Consider the following 21,544-nt stretch of genomic DNA (forward strand, 5'->3'; position numbering starts at 1 on the left):
CGTCACACCACTCTGAATGGTGTAATTTAAAATATGTAAATTGTTGAATTCTGGAATTCTCTTCACTTCATCTCATCACACAGGTGTTTTAACATCTGACATCAACACAAAAGGGTGAGTACAGTACAGTAAGATATTTTGATAGAGAGACACCATATTTATATTACATAAGAGCATGTTGTTATAATTGTTCTATTTTATTATTATTGTTGTTAATATCTTATTGTACCTAATTTATAAACTAAACTTTAACATAGGGAGGCATGTATAGGAAAAAGCATAGTATATATAGTTATGTGTTGTATAATGATGTTTTAGTCAACAATCAATTGTATATATGATAGTGGTCTCATAATATTATAATGGAATTGGGCTGGGTACGGTGGCTCATGCCTGTAATCCCAGCACTTTGACAGACCAAGGCAGGTGCGTCACTTGAGGCCAGGAGTTTGAGACCAGCCTGGCCAACATGGTAAAACCCTGTCTCTAAAAAAAAAAAAATACAAAAATTAGCCGGGTGTGGTGGCACACACACTTGTAATCCCAGCTACTTAGGAGGCTGAAGCAGAAGGATCACTTGAACTCGGGAGATAGAGGTTGCAGTGAGCCGAGATAGTGTCACCACACACCAGTCTGGGCAACAGAGCAAGACTGTCTGAAAAAAAAAAAAAGATGATAATGGAACTGAAAAATTCCTATTGCCTAGTGATGCTGTAGACATTGAAAGGTCATAGTGTAACACATTACCTCTTCTGTTTAGATACAAATTCTTACCACTGACTGTGTTACAACTGCCTATGGTATATAGTACTATACACGCTGTACAGGTATGTAGCCTAGGTGTGTAGTAGGCTATATACCATTTAGGTTTGTATAAGTACACTCTATGATGTTCACACAACAATGAAATCGCCTTACAAACTTCTCAGAACACATTCATGTCACTAAGCAACGTACGACTGTATAAGGTTCAGTACTATCCACGGTTTCAGGCATCCACTGAGGCTCTTGGAATATATACTGCATAGATAAGGGGGACTACTGTATAAGTCCTCTGGTAAACATGGCATATTATATAACTATAATGAAAACCACATAAACATATTTAATATTTATCTAATAATTACAATATGTATTTATGTTCTGTCATCTGTAAAGCATTTCACATGCATTGTCTCATTTAATACTTACAACAACTCTCCACAGACATAAAGCTATCCACATGATTCCCCTTCTCATAATAAATCTTAATATCTTGGAACTAAATGGAAATTCAGACATCACCTAGACCACCTTTCTCATTTTATAAATGAGGAGCCCAAAGCCCAAACAAGGTTTAATGAATACCCAAGACCAAGACTATACTTAGCCATTGGCAAAATTGGGGTTATAATACAATGACCTGCAGCCCAGTACTCTTTCCAATGATGATGATGGCTGCTAACAATTACTGAGCATTTACAATAGCAATTATTCACTTAGTCATCACATGTCTATGAGATAGGTACAAATATAATTTCATTTTACAAATGAAAAAAATAAGGTTTAGAGAAGTTGAGTATGCCCAAACTACTACATTGAAGATCCAGGTTTTAAAGGATAATCTATCTATTTCCATCACCTAAGATTTTAATTATTATGTATTATATTGCTGGCATATTAAGAATTGACTGTTGGTGGTAAATATGGCTTTATAATCCATCCAAGTTTGTGGTACGATGTATGTACCAAAATTGCCATTCACTGACTCTCCAGTTGCATATCATGCTAAGAGAATATTCCTTAAGATTGCAACCACATCCTAGTTTTCCCTATTATTCACATCTCATGATATCTATCTCAAGCTACTTCCTACCTCAACTCCCTCCCATCTTCAGAGCAGACCAAACAGATCTAGAAACTGAAGTAATTGCTAATTGTATCATATTTACTCACTCAAAAAATATTTATTATTAATGTACCATATGGCAGGCACTATGCTAAGTCTGAAGGAGATAGGACTGAGTGGGGCGACAAGATCCTTGCCCTAACTAATCTACTGTTTACCTTTTTCTTAGACTCTATGAAATGAGTATATTTAAAATAAGCCCTCCTCTATTCTTGAACTGGTTTGAATAGATTTTTGCTCCTTGCTCTATTGTTTGAATGTTAGTGTCCACTCTAAAATTCATGGTGAAATTTAATCTTCAATGCAACAGGATTAAGAGGTAAAGTTTTTAGGAGGTGATTAGGGTATAAGGGCTCAGTCATCATGAATGGGATTGGTAATCTTACAAAAGGAATGAAGGAAACTACCTAGGCCCTTTTTGCCCTTCTACCCTTTCTACCTTGTGAAATCACAGCATTTGAACCCTCCAGAGGATGCAGCAATAAGGCACCATCTTGGAATCAGTTTTCAGGCCCTCATCAGACACTAAACCTGACAATACCTTGATCTTAAACTTCCAGCCTCCAGAACTGTAGGAAATAAATTTCTATTATTTATAAATTACCTAGTCCCAAGCATTTTGTTACAGCAGGACAAATGGACTAAGACAGTTGCAAATAAACATACTCTAATTAAGACAGATTATTATTAGGGAATGAGCTGCCAAACAAAAGAGAAAGTAGAATGTTTGGAATTAGTTAGCAGGTAATGATAGGGAAAGGGGATTGAGACTTCCCTTCTGATACGTATATTTGTTTGTATATTTCTGTTTGTATATTTGTCCCCTCCAAATCTCATGTTGAAACATGATTCTCAATGCTGAAGGTGAGGCCTAGTGGGAGGTGTTTGGGTCATCGGAGCAGAGCCCTTATAAATGGCTTGGTGCCCTCCCCACAGTAATGAGTTTATGTGAGAGCTGGCTGTTTAAAAGAGCAAGGCTCCTCCCCCACTTCTCTTGCTCATTCTCTTGTCATGTGACATGCCTGCCTGCTTCCCCTTCCCTATCCACCATGAGTAGAAGCTTACCGAGGCCCTCACCAAAAGGATCTGCTGGTACCATGCTTCTTGTACAGCTTGCAGAGCCATAAGCCAAATAAACCTCTTTTCTTTATAAATTAACCAGCCTCAGATATTTTTTTTTTGTTTATTTCAGATGGGGTCTTGCTCTGTCACCCAAACTGTAGTGTAGTGGCGCAATCTCAGCTCACGGCAACCTCCACCTCCCAGACTCAAGCAATCCACCCACCTCAGCCTCCCACGTAGCTGGGACCACAAGCATGTGCCACTACGCCCAGCCAATTTTTGTATTTTTGGTAGAAACAGGGTTTCGTCATGTTGGCCTGGCTGGTCTGAAACTCCTGAGCTCAAATGATCTGCCTGCCTCAGCCTCCCAAAGTGCTAAAATTACAGGCGTGAGCCACTGCACCTGGACTTCTCAGATACGTTTTTATAGTACAACTTCATTTCCCAGGGTGGAAAGCCAACAGTCTGTGGAACATGGCAGCCAAGCTCATAATTAAGGTATTATCTTAAGTCACTTATGACTATGTTCCCACTGAGGGAGAAGCTATGGAGGACTAGTGTCTGCTGCCATTTATCAATTTAAAAAAATTGAGGAATACAAGCCAAGTGATCACTTTTAACAACACTGGGTAACTTAGGATAAAAATGAGGCCAATTCTCATCCTTCCTAGAATGCCCATCTCAGGAATCTAAGGAAACACAGAACTATAATGAAGCTCTATTGCAATAATCCCCTTTCTTCTGCAGCTGGATAGCTGAGTAAGCTGAAAATCAAATAAGTTGATTTCAAGTTTCTGTTGCCTTCATAATCCCATCATATTTTCTTGATAAATGCAAGGATAGTAAAAGAAATCATGGAATCTCAGGAGAATGGCGTGAACCCGGGAGGCGGAGCTTACAGTGAGCCGAGATCTTGCCACCGCACTCCAGCCTGGGCGACAGAGCAAGACTCCGTCTCAAAAAAAAAAAAAAAAAAAAAAGAAATCATGGAACCTCGATCCCTTATTCTTCTCCAAAATACTTTCCATTGCAACTCCATTCCCAGAGAAGAGTAGCACTTTGCTCTGCTATGCTCTGTCCCTTACTGAATCTTGTCTTGTGACTAGGATCTACATACAACATGTGTTAAGGTTAAAAAGAAAAATAAAAGTAGAGAAGAAAGGAATTATATCCAGAAGGAAATGTAAGAGTTTTCTAGGTAAACTCAGCAAAAACAAGGAAAACTGTGTGGTTGTGCATTTTGCACTACTTCTTCAAGGACGATTAAACATAATTTTGATTGACAACTTAATTACTCTAGGACATCTCACTGGAGAAGCTTGATTTAGTGTAGTAACTAGTAGTTACTTTCACAGTTTGCTGATGTAAAGGTCCCTTTGCATAATATAAACTTGAAAGGCTGCAAAAGAAAAATGCTGGTGTGGATCTGTCATATATGCTTGCCCTGTGTTTCTCACCGGGGTCCTCAGGACTCTCCACTATTCCCTTTTCCACACATTAGGAAGAGGTTGGTAATGGAATGCCTGAAGCCCTGTGAGGGAATCTCAGACCAAAGGTGAATAATTAAGTATATGGAACTGAAGAGGCAAGGATAGCTGGGCTCAAGTAGTGGAGAAAACAAAATGAAGTAGGTAGAGTTATGCCAATTGGTAGTTGTTGATGCCCGGTACCTAGGGTTCAGTGAGATCTCTTTATAAAGATTCTTTAGTTCTGATGTCCCAATGACAAAACCACAAGCAAGTCTATTAAGGACTGCCTGGTTAATATTCACGAAAACATCTCACACCTGAGTCAGCGTAGACTCAGCTATATCACAAACCTGTAGCCATTTACTTTTGTGAATATATACAAAGAGATGGAAACTTTCAAACTTTTCAGGAACTATTGGATACTGACTTTGAGATAAAATAAATTCTTCAGGGATGATGTGATCTTTCAATCAGAGTGAAGAGGTTAAGTAGTAAATGCTGTTCTGCCGCTAGTATATATCACAATAGACTCAGTGAGACCAAGAATTTACTCTGAAGCTGTTTTCCTAAATCCTGTGTTTAGGCAAAATCTCTATATTGGTTTCCTTACCTGTAGAGTGAGGGTTATTATGATAAGAATGGTGATATGGAAGGCTTTAGAAGCCCTTGTGCCCTTTCAAAAGAATTAAACCAAAGCATATTTAATTGATCATCAAGATCTGAGAGAATGTGATAAGATGCATTCTATCCCTCCTGTTCATGGATCCAGTTTATGCTGTGAAAAAGATTCAGGGGTCCTGGGAAATGATGGATTACATTACATTTAAAAAGATGCAATTGTTGCTGTATTTCTTTGCAAAGAAATGTGTCCTGGATTTGGTTTAATTATATTTTTAATGTACCAATCTTTTGAATAATTTAGGGAGCTATGCAGATAATTGAAAACTGAAAATGTTTAATATTGTAGACCATAAATCAGTGGAAATATGAATGAAAACACATAAAGGCATATAGATAAAGAAATGATAATTATAACAAATTATAATAAATAACATTTCCATGGCTGTTTCAAATGATTTTATATATATTATTTCATTTGACTTTATAACAGTAATGTGAGACAAATATAGCAGGAATTAGTATTTCTAGCTTATTGATGGGCTCCGAGAGGTTAAATGAATTGATTCATTCATTCTCGTGGCTTGAATTATCATACAAATATATGCTGAGGCTACCAAATCATCTCTACCATAGATTACTGCAATAGCCTTCTAACTAGTCTCTGAGGCTACTGCGAAATGCAAGTTCCTTCTGAAAATACAAATCTAATAGAGTCACCCTCCTATTTAAAATCCATGATTTCTCATCTTATCTCCAGCCTCCAACCATGGTATTTTGCATAGAGCAGTGCCCAAATTGTATCTGCTGACTGAATGAGCAGATTACTGAATTAATGTTGGTAACAAGTGGTTGAGCTGGAATATGAATCTAGACTTCCTCATTTTGAATATACAAAGAGAAAGCATAGGAAATTCCAAACCCAGACACAGACTGAACATCCTAGTGCATGAGAGATACAATAGCTTAAGTTAGATCTAGAAGCTAGTAGGCAATCAACACCTGCTGGTGTTTAAATCTCAGTTTCTCTGCCAGGATCCAGTGCTCTAACGTTTAAAACCAAATATAAAGCATACAAACATACAGAGATCTAAGATGAAATCCACACAAAGCAGAAAAACACAGAGGTCATTATCAATTTTTAAAGAAAAAGTGATGACTTCATCACACCTAGTAAATTTTGTGACTTCCACCTTAGAGTTATTTGATTTGGTAGCCTGTCAGCAAGAATTACCTAACAATAATACTCCTGTTACATAATGGCACCCTAAGCAGTAGTTACCATCTGTAGAAAAGAGCTGAACTGATTAATTGTAAAATAATCAAGCTGAGAATCAGAAAATCATCAGTTCTGGATCATACCTTTAAGGACAGCCATAGAAGTTTCACAGACAACTACCAAGAAGCAAAATCAATGTATTATACCAAATTAAACCTGTCACAAACTGTGACAAAGTTCCAAGTACTCTGCAAAAGACCTTCTGAGACATGCTGGATATGCTTAATATGAATTAGCAGATTTGCTAACTGCTGCTACTGATGATGATGATGATGATGACAAAAATAGGAGCAGCTAATAATTAGTGCATACTTACTGCTTTGCCACACAATGAAATATAGCCTTTCATGTATTGTCTCATTTAATCCAAACCCTCTCATCTTTATAATATTCAGTACTATTATTATTCCTACCTCATAAATGGAGTTGTAAGGGGTTAAATAATTTACATATGGTAACACTAAAAGTAAGTGGGAACCAGAATCCATTCTGTTGAAGTGACTCTAAAATCTATATTCTTAATGACTACATTATCCTAGCTGAATATCTCAGGCTCTTGGTAGTGCGTATAACACCTCTATGCATTTGTGACCTAAGAAAATGGCAGACCTGACCTCATATTCAAAAACATTCAAGGTATATTCACATTTTATCTTGTCCACAGTTTGATTTCTTTTAGGACCTATACAGTTCTTCCAAGGACTCACAGACAAAAAGGGAAAATACCTCATGCACAAACCACTGGGTAGAAAGATATAAGTATTAATTATCTTGTCATTTGGGACTGCTTTTATACGCCTCTGTATAGTTACTTGAATTTTATGTATCATTTCTTTAAGATTTTTTTATAGACCACTGAGCATCTAAAGAAAAAAAAATGAGGGGGGTGGTATAGGGAAAAACATAGAATAGAGTTCTTTCTTTTAAAGTAAAATAAATGTCCATGAAAAGTTTCTTGACAGACAAATTACTGCCAATCAGGAATGAAACATTAAATTCTAAATCAATGAACCTTAGTGGCTCCACAATATATGAAGAAAAAAATTTTCAGTGCTGATATTATGGTTATTCGTGGACTGTCATGCCCTTGAAATGTTGGCTTCAATTTGATTTTAAGTCTGAAAGGTTATTACAAATACCAAATGGCTTTTCAGATAAGATATTGGCTCTCTGGAATCTCTTGTACATGGTTAACAAACTCTTGTGTTTCCACTTTTTCATTAAATGCTCTTTTAGTCTTAACTGAAAGCTGGCTCTGCATTAAGGATGCAGATTCTCCTTCAGCTCTCTCAAGAAGAAGCTGCTCATTCAAAATCAGGCCTTAAAATGGTCATTATTCTTACTCTTCAGTGCTTCTCCCAGTCCATCATCACTCCTACTGAAAGTGCATATATTTTAGCTTTATCATCCTTCATCCCTGTTTCTCTCTTATTTCTGTAAAAAATGCAGTCTTGTAGTTGGTCATTCCCCAAAATTCACCACACTTTGTTATTTAACCAGTGGTATTGGTTGATTGCCTACACCAAAGCCCTTTCCTTCCTTTCTTTATAAGAGAATGAGCTTCTACTTTTTCCTCAAAGTTCAGAAAAGGATGATTTCATTCTCATCTCAAGAATCAATTTTGATTGTTTTAGCCAATCATTATGTTTTCAATCTCCTACTAAATAACTGATTAAGACAGAGGAATGTGAAACAATTTTGGCTAATTAGATGCAAGGAATGTGGGGGGCAACTTCTAGAAACGGTTCTGTTGCTATTGTATATTACCATGTCTAGATGAAAGGCATAGGAGTGTGCTTATTTCTGAATGGTAAGATTAGGGTAGTTTTTATTTTCTTCCTGTACTTTTTTTTTCCCCCACCATTTTCCACAATGAATAGATATTTCATTAAAAAAAAAAAAACCCTAAAAATCTTAAAAAGTATTCACTTGTTTCTGCTACTGATTATGATAAACTAATAGGCACAGCACCAATCTTTCCAGTGTAAAAACATCCTGGAAACCTAGAAAACTGTACAAGGAGTCTGAAAAAACGGTTTTAGATACTGGACAAGAGGTAATGCAGAATTATGATCCCACAGACATAATGATACTGAGAACAGGAGAGCAAGCGAGGAAAGCTACCCTAGAGGCAGCTTCCAGGCTGTGCTACACAGCAGGCAAAGGGAGAGAACTGAAACAGAACATGGTTGTCTTACTAAGTTGAAAAGTCAGAAACTAGAGCCCAGGAGTTCAAGGCAACAATTATTTACAGGACTGAGTATCAGAAAGGAGGATGTTGCAAAAGAGAGCATCCAGGAAAATTACAGAAGGGTCCTTTCAGTATTTGGTGGAGTACTAATTTGTGTATGTACAGGAGGCAATTACCAAAGGCTAGAGAAAGAACCATTAGAAATGAAAAGGAAAAGAATTTGTGAAAGTCTTACAGGGATGACCATACTTTGTGTTTCCACCAGCCAGAGCTTAAAGACCTCTGAGCTATCCAAAGCATCAAGCAGAATTCTCCCAAGGGTACTGCTTTAGAATTGGTGACAAATTAGACCTAGACAAAAAGCTGCTATGGACCCGCTATATACTTGAGAAAGTATCGAATGAATCCAATTGCAAATAACTAAAATCTACGTCAGAACAAAATATAATATTATTTAAAGAAATACAACAAAATACAGCATCCAACAATATGAAATGTAAAATTTCAGGAATCCAGTAAACAATGACCAGGATGCAAAGAAACAGGACAATATGACCTATAATCCGGTGAACAATATCAATAACCTGGAAAATATACACATGATGGAACTGGTAGAACAGGACTGTTACATAGCTATTACAAGAATGTTCCATGTGTTAACAAGGTAGAGGAACAGGAATATTATGAAGAAAGCAATAGAAGATATCAAAAAGAACCAAATGGAGTTCATATAAAAGTGAAAAAAAAAAACACCTCAAATGACAAATACACTGAAAACAGATAAGCAGCAGATTATATATTGCAAAAGGAAAGTTCAAAGAACTCGAAGACATCAATAGAAAGCATTCAAAGAGAAGTGCTTAAAGAAGAAAAGAAGATTAATAAGAAAATAAACAGAATATCAATAACTTACAGGACAATGTGAAGTGGTCTAAAATATATGTAAAGGAAGTTTCAGACAAAAAGGAGAGATAGAAAAGATATTCAAAGAAATAATGGCAAAAGCCTTCTCAAATTTAATAAAAGGCATAAACTTGCATGTCCAAACTCAATGAATTCTAAACAGAATTAACCTAAAGAATCCCACAGAAAAGACACAGTCTAATGAAATTGCTGAGAACCAGTGATGAAAATCTCAAAAAAGTAGAGAAAATGAGACATAATTTGTACAAAGAAATGAAGATAACAAAAAACATCATCAGAAACTATATCAATCAAAAGAAAATAGAACTCTTTAAAATGTTGAAAGAAAAAAACAACCCTGTTAACCTAGAATTCATTATACAGTGAAAATATATTTCTGAAGATTTTACCAGAAAAAAAAGTTTAGAGAATTTAACATAAGTGGAATTGTACTATAATGTACATTGAAGGAAGCTCCTCAGTAGAATAAAAATGATATCAGATAGAAATCTGAATCTGCACAAAGATAAGAAGAATGCAGAATATAGTAAACACATGGGTAATTATGAAATATATATTAATCATTTCTAGACATTTTATAAAACAAATGAGTATTTAAAGCAAAGATGCAGTAATAATGTATTGTGGCGTTTATAGACTATGTAGAAGTAATATGTATAACAACAATAGTACAAAGGACAATAGATAGAAGAAGAACAATACTTTTGTAAGAGTCTTACATTAATGCAAAATGGCATAATATTATTTTAAGGTATTCTGTGTTAAAGATGTATATTGTAAATCCAGGAACAAAAACTAAAATATAAAATAAAGAGTTTGAGCTAATAAACTATAGATCACATAAAAAAACACCAGTTAATCTAAAAAAAAAAAAAAGCAATGAAAGAAGAAAAACGAACAAAGTATGAAAAAGGAAATAGAAAATGCATAGCAAGATGATAGATTTAAGCCCAAGCATACTGAAAATTACATTCAGGAGGTAGAACAAGATGGCAGAATATAAGATTACATCATTTGTCTGATCCCCCCTCCCCAACCCCACCCCTGCAGGAACACCAAATTTTAACAACTATCTGCAGACAGAAAAGCACTGGCACAAGAATCAAAAACCAGGTGAGTAATCACGCTACCTATATTTTTACATCATATCGCTAAAAAAGGCATTGAAGATGGGCAGAAAGACAATCTTGTATTGCTGACGCCACCCTTCCCCCAGCCCCTGGCAGTGGCTGAATGGCCTGGAGAGTTTGTGCTCTTAGGGAAGGGAGAGTGCAGCAACTGGGGGACTTTACATTGACCTCAGTCCTGCCCTGTCACAGTGGAGAAAAAAGTTGTGCTGGCTGGGCTCAGTCAGAACCCACACGTGGAGGGAACATTTGGACCAGACCTAGCCAAAGGAGAATCATCCATTCCCGAGGTCAGAACTTGGTTCTCAGCAAGCCTCATCACCACAGGCCAAAGTGCTCTGGGGTCCTAAGCAAACTTGAAAGACAGTCTAGGACACAAGGAATGCAACTCTAAGGCAACTCTTAGTGTTGGGCTGGGCTCAGAGCCAGAGGATTAGGGTGGTATGTGACCTGGGCAGTAACCCAGTCACGGCGGCTAAGAGAATGCTTGCGCCACCTCTCTGCCAATCCCAGCAGTGCAGCTCATAGCTAGAAAATGAGTCCTTCCTTCCGCTTAAGAAGAATAGAATAGAGAGGACTCTGTCATGTGTCTTAGATACCAGCTCAGCCACAGTAGGATAGGGCACTAGGCAGAGTCATGAGGCCCCCATTTCAGGCCCTAGAACACAAACCAATAACAAGTAACAAGATTGAAACCATAATAAAAAGTACCCAGTAAAGACAAGTCCGGGACCCAATTCACTGCAGAATTCTATCAAACATCTAAAGAAGAACTAATAGTAATCCTACTCAAACTGTTCTGAAAAGTAGAGGAGGAAGGAATACTTCCAAACTCATTCTACAAGGTCAGTATTACCCAGATACTAAAATCAAAGACACATCAAAAAAGAAAACTACATGCCAATATCTCTGATGAATATTGACATAAAAATTCTCAACAAAGTACTAGCAAACTGAATTCAACAATACATTAAAAATATCATTCATCATGACCAAGTGGGATTTATCCCAGGGATGCAAGGATGGTTCAACATACACAAGTCAATCAATGTGATACAACATACAAAGGGAATGGAGGACAAGAACCATATGATCATTCCAACTGATGCTGAAAAACATTTGATAAAATTCAACATCCCTTCTGATAAAAACCCTACAAAATCTGGGTGTTAACATTACCTCAACAAAATGAAAGCCATGTATGACAGATCCACAGCTAGTATCATACTGAATGGAGAAAAACCAAAAGCTTTTTCTCTAAGAAGTGAAACACAACTAGGATGCCTACTTTCACCATTGTTATTCAACATAGTATTGAAAGTCCTGTAGAGCAATTAAACAAGAAAAAGAAAAAAGGGTCATCCAACTCAGAAAGGAAGAGGTCAAATTATCCTTGTGTGCAGATGATATATTATATTTACAAAAACCTAAAGCCTCCACCAAAAAAATGATTAGAATTGATAAATTCAATAAAGTTGCAGGATACAAAATCAGTGTACAAAACTCAGTAGCAGTTCTATATGCCAACAGTGAACAATCTGAAGAAGAAATAAAAAAGTAATCCCCTTTGTAATAGCCACAAATAAAATTAAATACCTAGGAATTTACTTAGCCAAAGAAGTAAAAGATCTTACAAACTATAAAATACTGATGAAAGAAATTAAAGAGGACACATACAAAAAAATGCAAAGATATTGCATGGTCATGGATTGGAAGACTCAATATTGTTAAAATGCCCATATTACCCAAAGCAATCTACAGGGTCAATGCAATTCCTATCAAAGTACCAATGGCATTCTTTACAGAAATAGAAAAAACAATCAGAAAATTTATATGGAACCACAAAAGACCCAGAATGGCCAAAGATATCCTGAGCAAAAAGAACAGAACTGGAGGAATCATATTACCTAACTTCAAATCATATTACAGAGCTATAGTAATAAAAACAGCATGGTACTGGCATTAAAACAGACACACAGACCAATGGAACAGAATAGAGAACCCAGAAAAAAATCCACATACATATAGCAAATTCCTTTTAGACAAAGATGTCAAGAACACACACTGGCTGGGCACGGTGTGTGGTAGCTCACACCTGTAATCCGAGCACTTTGGGAGGCCAAGGTGGGCGGATCATGAGGTCAGGAGATAGCATTCTGGCTAACACGGTGAAACCCTGTCTCTACTAAAAACACAAAAAAAATTGCCAGGTGTGGTGGCACGTGCCTGTAGTCCCAGCTACTCGGGAGGCTGAGGCAGGAGAATTGCTTGAACCCGAGAGGCAGAAGTTACAGTGAGCCGAGATTGCGCCACTGTACTCCAGCCTGGGTGACAGAGCAAGACTCTGTCTCAAAAAAGGAACACACACTGGGGAAAAGACAGTCTCTTCAATAAATTATGGTGGGAACACTAGAAATCCATATGCAAAATAATGAAACTAGACCCCATCTCTTGCCATGTATAAAAAGCAAATCAAAATGAATTAAAGACTTAAATCTAAGATGTCAAACTATGAAAGCACTACAAGAAAACATTGGGGAAACTCTTCAGGATATCAGACTGGGCAGACATTTCTTTTTTTGAGATGCAGTCTCACTGCAATGCCCAGGCTGGAGTGCAATGGAGCAATCTCAGCTCACTGCAACCTCTACCTCCCAGGTTCAAGCAATTCTCCTGCCTCAGCCTCTCGAGTAGCTGGGATTACAGGCGTGCGCCACCATGGCCAGCTAATTTTTGTGTTTTCAGTAGAGACGGGGTTTCACCGTATTGGCCTGACTGGTCTGGAACTCCTGACCTCAAGTGATCCATCCGCCTCGGCCTCCCAATGTGCTAGGATTACAGGCATGAGCCACCGTGCCCAGCCTGGGCAGACATTTCTTAATTAATACCTCATAAGCACAGGAAACCAAAGCAAAAAGAGACAAATGGGATCACATCAAGTTAAAAGGTTTATGCACAACAAAGGAAATAATCAACAAAGTGAAGAGACAACCCACAGAATAGCAGAAAATATTTGCATACCATCCGACAAGGAATTAATAACCCAAATATATAAGGAGATAAAACACTCTATAGGAAAAAACCCCTAATAATCCAATTTAAAAATGAGCAAAATAATTGAATAACCATTTCTCAAAAGAACACACACAAATGGCAAACTGGTGTACGAAAAGGTGCTCAACATAATTGACCATTAGACAAATGTAAATCAAAACTACAACGATATAGCACTTCACTCCAGTTAAAATGTCTTTTATCCAAAAGATAGGCAATAACAAATGCTGGAAAGGATGTACAGAAAAGGAAACTCTCATATATTGTTGTTGTGAATGTGAATTAGTATAACCACTACGGAGACGGTGTGGTGGCTCACTCCTATAATCCCAATACTTTGGAAGGCCGAGGCGAGTGGATCACAAGAGGTCTGGAGTTCGAGACAAACCTGGGCAACATGGCGAAACCCCATCTCTACTAAAAATTACAGAAATTATCCAGGCATAGTGGCATGCACCTGTAATTCCAGGTACTCAGGAGGCTGAAGCACTAGAATCGTTTAAGCCTGGGAGGCAAAGATTGCAGTAAGCCAAGTCACGCCACTATATAGCCTGCGCCTCCAGAGTGATACCCTGTCTCCAAAAAAGAAAAAAATCCACTATGGAGAATAATTTGGAAGTTCCTGAAAAAAGTAAAAATACAGATATCATAAGATCCAGATCCAGCAATCCCACTGCTGGGTATTTATTCAAATGAAAGAAAATCAGTATATCAAAGAGATTTTATATCTCCACACTCATATTTCTTGCAGCACCATTCACAATAGCCAAGATTTGGAAGCAACCTAATTGTCCATCAACAGATATATGGAGAAAGAAACTGTGGTACTTACACACAATGGAGTACTATTCAGCCATTAAAAAAAAAAAAAATGTCATTTGTAACAGTGATCCTGTCATTTTAATGAACTGGAGGTCATTATGATAAGTGTTAAACCAGGCACAGAAAGACAAACATTGCATGTTCTGACTTATATGTAGGATCTAAAAATCAAAACAATTAAACTCATGAAGATAGAGAGTTGAAGGATGGTTATCAGAGGCCAGGAAGCAGAGTGTTGAGAGGGGAAGTAGGGATGGTTAATGAGTACAAGATACTTAGAAAAATGAGTAAGACCTAATATTAGCACAACAGGGTGGCAATAGTCAAAATAATTTAATTGTACATTTTAAAATAACTAAAAGAGTATAATTAGATTGTAACACAAATGATAAATGCTTAAGGAGACAGATATTCCATTTTTCACAATGTGATTATTACACATTACATGCTTGCATCAAAATATTTCATGTACTCCATAAATATATATACCCACTATATACCTACAAAAATTAAAAAATTACATTCAATATAAGTCACCTAACAACCCAGTGAAAAATAAAAGATTCTCATATTGAATAAAAAAGCAGAACCTGGCCGGGCGCAGTGGCTCACGCCTGTAATCCCAGCACTTGGGAGGCCGAGACGGGCGGATCACGAGGTCAGGAGATCAAGACCATCCTGGCTAACATGGTGAAACCCCGTCTACTAAATTGTATACTAAAAATACAAAAAAATTATCCGGGCGTAGTGGCAAGCGCCTGTAGTCCCAGCTACAGGCTGAGGCAGGAGAAGGCTAAGGCAGGAGAATGGCGTGAATCTGGGAGGCGGAGCTTGCAGTTAGCGGACATCACACCACTGCACTCCAGCCTCTCAAAAAAAAAAAAAGCAAAACTTGACTATAAGCTGTATATAACTTTATATTTTTTAAAAAAATTAAAAGATAAAGATAGAAAAGGATATACTTATGCAAACACAACAAGGTCATAAGGAAGTTGCGTGGGTCAATACCAGTATCACAAAAAGTATATTTTTTTCAAATAACACATATTACTAGGGATAAACAGGGTCATTTCATCATAATAATAATCAGTGCATCATAGGGAAATATCAGTTCTAAGTAGTATGCACCCAATAACAGAGCTTCAAAATGCATTAACCTGATAGAATGGAAACTGACAGGATTGATATTGATAAATATAACTGAAGATTTCAACTCTTCTCAGTAATTAATAAACCAACTACAAAGAAAGTCAGAATGAATACAGGAGATTTGAATAACATTGTCGATCAACTTTACCCACGTGATGTCTATAGGCTACTCTACACAGTAACAGCAGAAAACACATTCTTTCTAAGTGCAAATGGAACATTTGACTAGACCATATACTAGGTCATAAAACAAGTCTCAGCAAATTTAGAAGAACTGAAATTATATAAAGTATGCTCTCTGATCAAAATGAAAGTAGACTAGAAACGTAAAACAGAAGTATTAATAGATATAAAAATTTTCTAAATATTTGGGAAGTAACACATTTCTAAATAACCCATAGGTAAAACACAAAAGTAATTTGAAAATACTGAAATGAATAAAAATTAAAACATGACACATTAAAATTTGTATACTGTGGCTGAAATAATACTTAGACAATAATTTCTAGTACTAAAATGCTCATATTAGAAAAGAAGAAAATCTCAAATAAATTATCTAAGTTTCTACCCAAAAGAAACTAACAAAAGAAGAGCAAATAAACGAGAAGTAAGCAGAAGAAAGAAAACAGTGGAAATGAGACAGCTAGAAATTAGCTAGGCACCTGTTAAGATAGGCTCAAGCCTTCTTCATGTGGTCTTTCCACATGAGCTTGCTTAAGTTTCTTCAAGCTTGGAAGCCTCAGCATAGCTAGACTTTTTACACAGCAGCCAAGATGGAGGCAGCACCATTCTTTACGGCCTTGCCTCAGAGTCACAAAGGGCCACTTCTGCCATATTCTGTTGGTTACAGTCAACTCACAAGCTTTCCCAGATTCAAGGGGAGAGGAATTAGATGCCATTTCGTAATGAAGTAGTCTCAAGATTCTAGAAAAAAATGTGGTAAGGGAGATACTGCTGTAGACATCTTTGAACAATGTAATCTATATTATAGATCTGGGGTGACATATAGTATCATTTCCATTTACCCTGAAAACTACCTTTTACATTTGTGTAGTGCAAATCTGGTGACAAATTCAACTACTGTTTATCTGAAAATGTCTTTATTTTCCGTTTATTTTTGAAGGATATTTTCACAAGATACAGAGTTTTCATTGACAGGTTTTGTTTTGTTTTTCTTTCAGGACTTTACAGATATTCTACTACCTTCTGGTTTGCACTGTTTCTGGTAAGTTGGCTGTAGCTCTTATCACTGTTCTTCATTATGTAATACGCCTTTTCTTCTTTGGCTGCTTTAAAATTTTTCTCTTTGTTATAGTTTATTTAGCAATCTGATTACAATGTGCCTCAGTGTAGCTTTCTTTGTATTTATCTTGCTAAAGTTTTTTGAGCTATTTAAATTAGTGTGTTAATACTGTTTCTCAAACCTGAGAAACTCTGAACCCAGTTTTGTACTATGTCCATCTTATCTCTTAAATTACTGACTATATTAAATTATTTTAAGCCCCTGTCTGAAATTTCCAACATATGTGCCATCAGTGGATCTATTTCTATTGTCTATCTTTTCTTCTGTTACGGGTAACATTTTCTTGCTTCTCTGCGTGTCAAATTTTAGCTTTTTGCTGTAAAACTGTGTATGCTATGTGCTTGACAGTGTGGAATTGTCTTTTCTTCCTCATCCTTCAAAGGCCGTTGAGTTTTGTTGGAAGGCCTTTTTTTTTTTTTTTTTTTTATTGGCAGAGTCACTTTATCTTGCGAAATTGTTAGGGTCAAGAGTAGCTCTTGGGGTTAATATTCAAAATATGTCAAAAACTCACACTAAACAGCAAGAAAAATAACTCGATTAAAAAATAGGTAAAGGACCTGAATCAACATTTCTCAAAAGAAGATATGCATATGGCCAACAGGAATATGAAAAGATGCTCGGAATCACTAATTATCAGGGAAAGGCAAATTAAAATCATAATGACACATCAATTCATACCTAATAGAATAGCTACTATCAAAATGACAAGAAATAACAAGTGTTGAAAAGGATGTGAAAAAAAGGAAATCCTTGTGCATTATTGGTGGAAATGTAAACTAGTACAGCCATTAAGAAAAACAGTATGGGAATTCCTCAAGTAGTTTTAAAGTATACAACTACCATATGATTCAACAATCCCACTACTGAGTATATATTCAGAGAAGATGAAATCAGTTTGCCAAAAAGATATCTGCACTCCTATGTTCACTGTAGCATTATCACAATAGCCAAGATATGGAATCAATCTAAGTGTACATCAGTGGAGGAATGCATAAAGAAAATGTAATATAAATAGACAATAAAATATGGAATATTACTCAAACTTTACAAAGATGGAAATCCTGTCATTTGTGACAACATGGATGAACCTGGAGGACCTAATGTTAAGTAAGAAAAGGCACAGAAAGACAAATAGCGCATAACCTCACCTATACATGGAATCTACAAAAGTTGAACTCATAGAAGTAGACAGCAGAATGGTGGCTGCCAATGAACTCATAGAAGTTGAGTCATATTGATCAAATAATATAAAATTTCAGTTAGGAGAAATAAGTGCAAGAGATCTATTATACAACATTGTGACATTAGTTAATAACAATGTACTAAAATCTTGAAAATTGCTAAGAAAGGAGACTTTGTTTTTTTAACCACCCAAAAAAGTATATGAAGTAATACATATATTAACTAGCTCAATTTAGCCATTCCACAATGTATATATATTTCAAAACAACAAATGTACATGATGAACATATACAATTAAGAAAAAAAAACAGAGGAGCTCCTCCTCTAGAGCTTTGAGTAGCACTCTTAAGACATCATCTTCTGGGGTCTTACTGAATGCAAAAGATGTTTAGCTGGACTCCTTCATTCTGGTTGGTCAGAATTCCAATGTTTCTGTGTATGTTTCCAGTGACCTTTGGCACCCTTATTCATCTCACAGACTTCCAGTGGCTGTTCTCTGCCAAGCCTCACAGAGTTTCACTCTGCACATGGCTACTAAATTTTTTACCAAAGACTCAAGGGCTCTCCAGTGCTGATTAATAGAACTACTTCTTTGAACAATTCCTGCTCTCTGGTACCTTGCTCCACCAATCCCAGCTGTCACACCAGCCCTATAAGCCAGTCTCTGGGATTTTGCTTTTGTCTTTTCTTTGTAAAAACACTGCTTTTTGTTTGGGCTTTACTTTCCTATGTTACTATTTAGACAGTGTCCCCAGACAGAAAAATGGGGAGAATGGCAAGATTACCTTATGTGTTTCCCTTTCTTTGAAGTATCACTGCCTTTTTATGTCTTCTGTCAAATGCATGAATAGGGTTGCTTCATGTAGTTCATTCAATTTTATAATTGTTTATGGCAAAAGGGTAACTTTAATACCTTTTACTCTGTGATGGCTATAACTGGAAGTCCTATTAATGCCTTTTTAAATTAAAAATAGCATTGCCAATAAAACCTTAATTTCCACATATCAAAAGTCAAGCAAAGGAAACCAGTAAGTAGTAAAATAAAAATGTGGGCCAAGGGTGTGAGCAGACTTATATAATTTCCCATTAGTTTAATTTTCTTAGAATAAAAAAAATTCCAAGAGTCATATCATTTCTTGTTCATTTTCATTTCTCACTGACAGCTCTTCATTCTTTCCTAACCAAAGCCTAATTTTGCATTCAACTTCGAGTAGATCATTTATCATGAGTCAACTATGCCAATAATGATGCTCCTATTTCACTTTGTCAGATACTCAATCTCCCAGCCTCCCATAGAGCTGGAAGTGATCATATGGCAATATTTTGTTCAATGAGACATACAGGAAAGTTTGTCAGGGATCTCCTTAAAAGGTTCTTATTTTCTTAATAAAAGGAATAGGAGAAGACTGGTCCATTTCCTGTCTTGAATGTGGGTCTCTTCTGACTGTAATATAAATGAAAATGAAGAGTTCACACTCTAATTATACCAAAGGAGGAGAAACGAAAGACCTGGGTCCATAATGACATCACTAAGCAACTAAACCAATACAGCAACTGTCTGCCTTTGAGAAAAATAAAATTTATTTGTTTAAGCCACTCTAAGTTTTTTATTTCTTATAATAGAAAACATTTCTGATTAATTAATGCACACAGCATTTATTCTTTAGACTAACAAGAGTTTGCATATAAGATGTAGCTAGTTTTTAAATAGAATATTAGAAGAAAGGTGTTAGAAGCTACATTCTTTTGAAGCCTTTGGACCAATTGGGTTTTCTTTAGTGTCTATTAAATGCACGCCTCCCTTATATCACCCTATAGATTGCAAACTTCCTTGTAGCTAGAGATCTTCTCTTTTAAATATGGATCTAAGCACTTCTGGGAGTTCAAATTAGCTTGCTGATAAACTCTATTTCTAGATGTTCTATAAGTTATCTCTGTTATCTAGGTATTCTTTGACTCCATTAGGAACAAGGACCCTAAACACCTAAAACATTCTTCCCCCCACAGAAATGAGTTTGCTGGTAAGACAAACAAGCACAGGGATGGTCATTGTCTTACGTTCACATTCTCTGACGTCCAAGTTGAACTGCTGTAATGCTCCCAAGGTGAGCTGCCGCACTTCAGCTTCCAACAAAAGTTGCATCAAGGATGTAGCTAAATGCTTGCAAGCTGACATACACGCTGTCTGGGCCACCTTTCCCTGAAATACAAGAGTGTAAATCATAAAGTTAATGAATCTAACATAAATTAAAATAAAATTTCAACAAAACTTAAAATCACTTCTTTTTCAATTAGGAATTTCCCTAAAGTTCTCCTCATCATAATACCCTTCCATTCAAATAATCCTGGAATTAACATCTGGTGGCAATCATCTTATATAATAGCTCCATCACCATCAGTAGCTGTAACACTAAGGTGAAATTCACAAAGCCCAGTTATTTAATCAAGAATTACTTCTTTTCTAAATTGAAAGCAGACAAACAATATTGGAAATCCTAAGTAAAGTGAGAAACAATATTCTACAATATTGTAGAATACAGTATTCTACAGAGAATAAATTTCAGAAACTTCCTTCCAAGTTAAAAAATTCTTGAAAATCAAATGTGAACAATAATCCCTACTGTATCTAGAAACCAGTGTTTACTGCTTTATGATTTAACACATATAAAATGAAAATAATTATGGCCGGGCGCAGTGGCTCACGCCTGTAATCCCAGCACTTTGGGAGGCCGAGGTGGGTGGATCACAAAGTCAGGAGATCAAGACTATCCTGGCTAACACGGTGAAACCCCGTCAAACCCCGTCTCTACTAAAAATACAAAAAATTAGCCAGGCGTGGTGGCGGGCTTCTATAGTCCCAACTACTTGGGAGGCTGAGGCAGAAGAATTGGCATGAACCTGGGAGGTGGAGCTTGCAGTGAGCCAAGATCGCGCCACTGTACTCCAGCCGGGGGACAGAGTGAGACTCTGTCTCAAACAAAAAAAAAAAAAGAAAAGAAAAGAAAATAATTATTTAAAACAAAAAGGTTACCTGAAAAAAATAATTGAGGGGATGCATTTTGTTTTCTTAGAAAATACTGAGATTTATGAATATAAACTCTAGGTCAATTTTGAAAATATGGATTTTAAAATTAATATTTTAGTGTCTTCTTTAAAAGATTCAAGGTACTCTACATTTAGTGAATTATATAAATTTCATATCTGTTATTTATCATCTTTTTCAAAAGACAGGATGATATATGTTTTAAAAAGACTATGATCAATTTAGTGAATCATCCTTCTTTTTTGAAATTACAAAATCTTTCAGCCATACAGAAAAATACAGAATCATAAGATGAATACTTACGTATCCCCTAAACATTACAAATACAGTTTAAGACCCTGTGTGACCTCCTTAATCATTTTCCTCCCACTCCCCAGAGATGACCATTATTGGTATTAGGCATCCCATTTGTTTTTTAAAAGTACTATTATGA

General features: G+C 36.3%; 1 protein-coding gene across 1 annotated transcript in view; it reads right to left on the reverse strand.

Annotated features, from left to right (window-relative positions):
* Window positions 1-21,544, reverse strand: part of EXOC6B (exocyst complex component 6B) — a 705,989-nt gene that overhangs the window by 209,814 nt on the left and 474,631 nt on the right. Inside the window, exon 19 of the mRNA XM_011980671.1 lies at window positions 20,127-20,268. Coding sequence (XP_011836061.1) covers window positions 20,127-20,268 — 142 coding nt within the window. The remainder of the gene's footprint in view (window positions 1-20,126; window positions 20,269-21,544) is intronic.

The sequence above is a fragment of the Mandrillus leucophaeus genome, unplaced genomic scaffold (genome assembly GCF_000951045.1).
Source record: "Mandrillus leucophaeus isolate KB7577 unplaced genomic scaffold, Mleu.le_1.0 Scaffold216, whole genome shotgun sequence".
Taxonomy (NCBI): Eukaryota; Metazoa; Chordata; class Mammalia; order Primates; family Cercopithecidae; genus Mandrillus; species Mandrillus leucophaeus.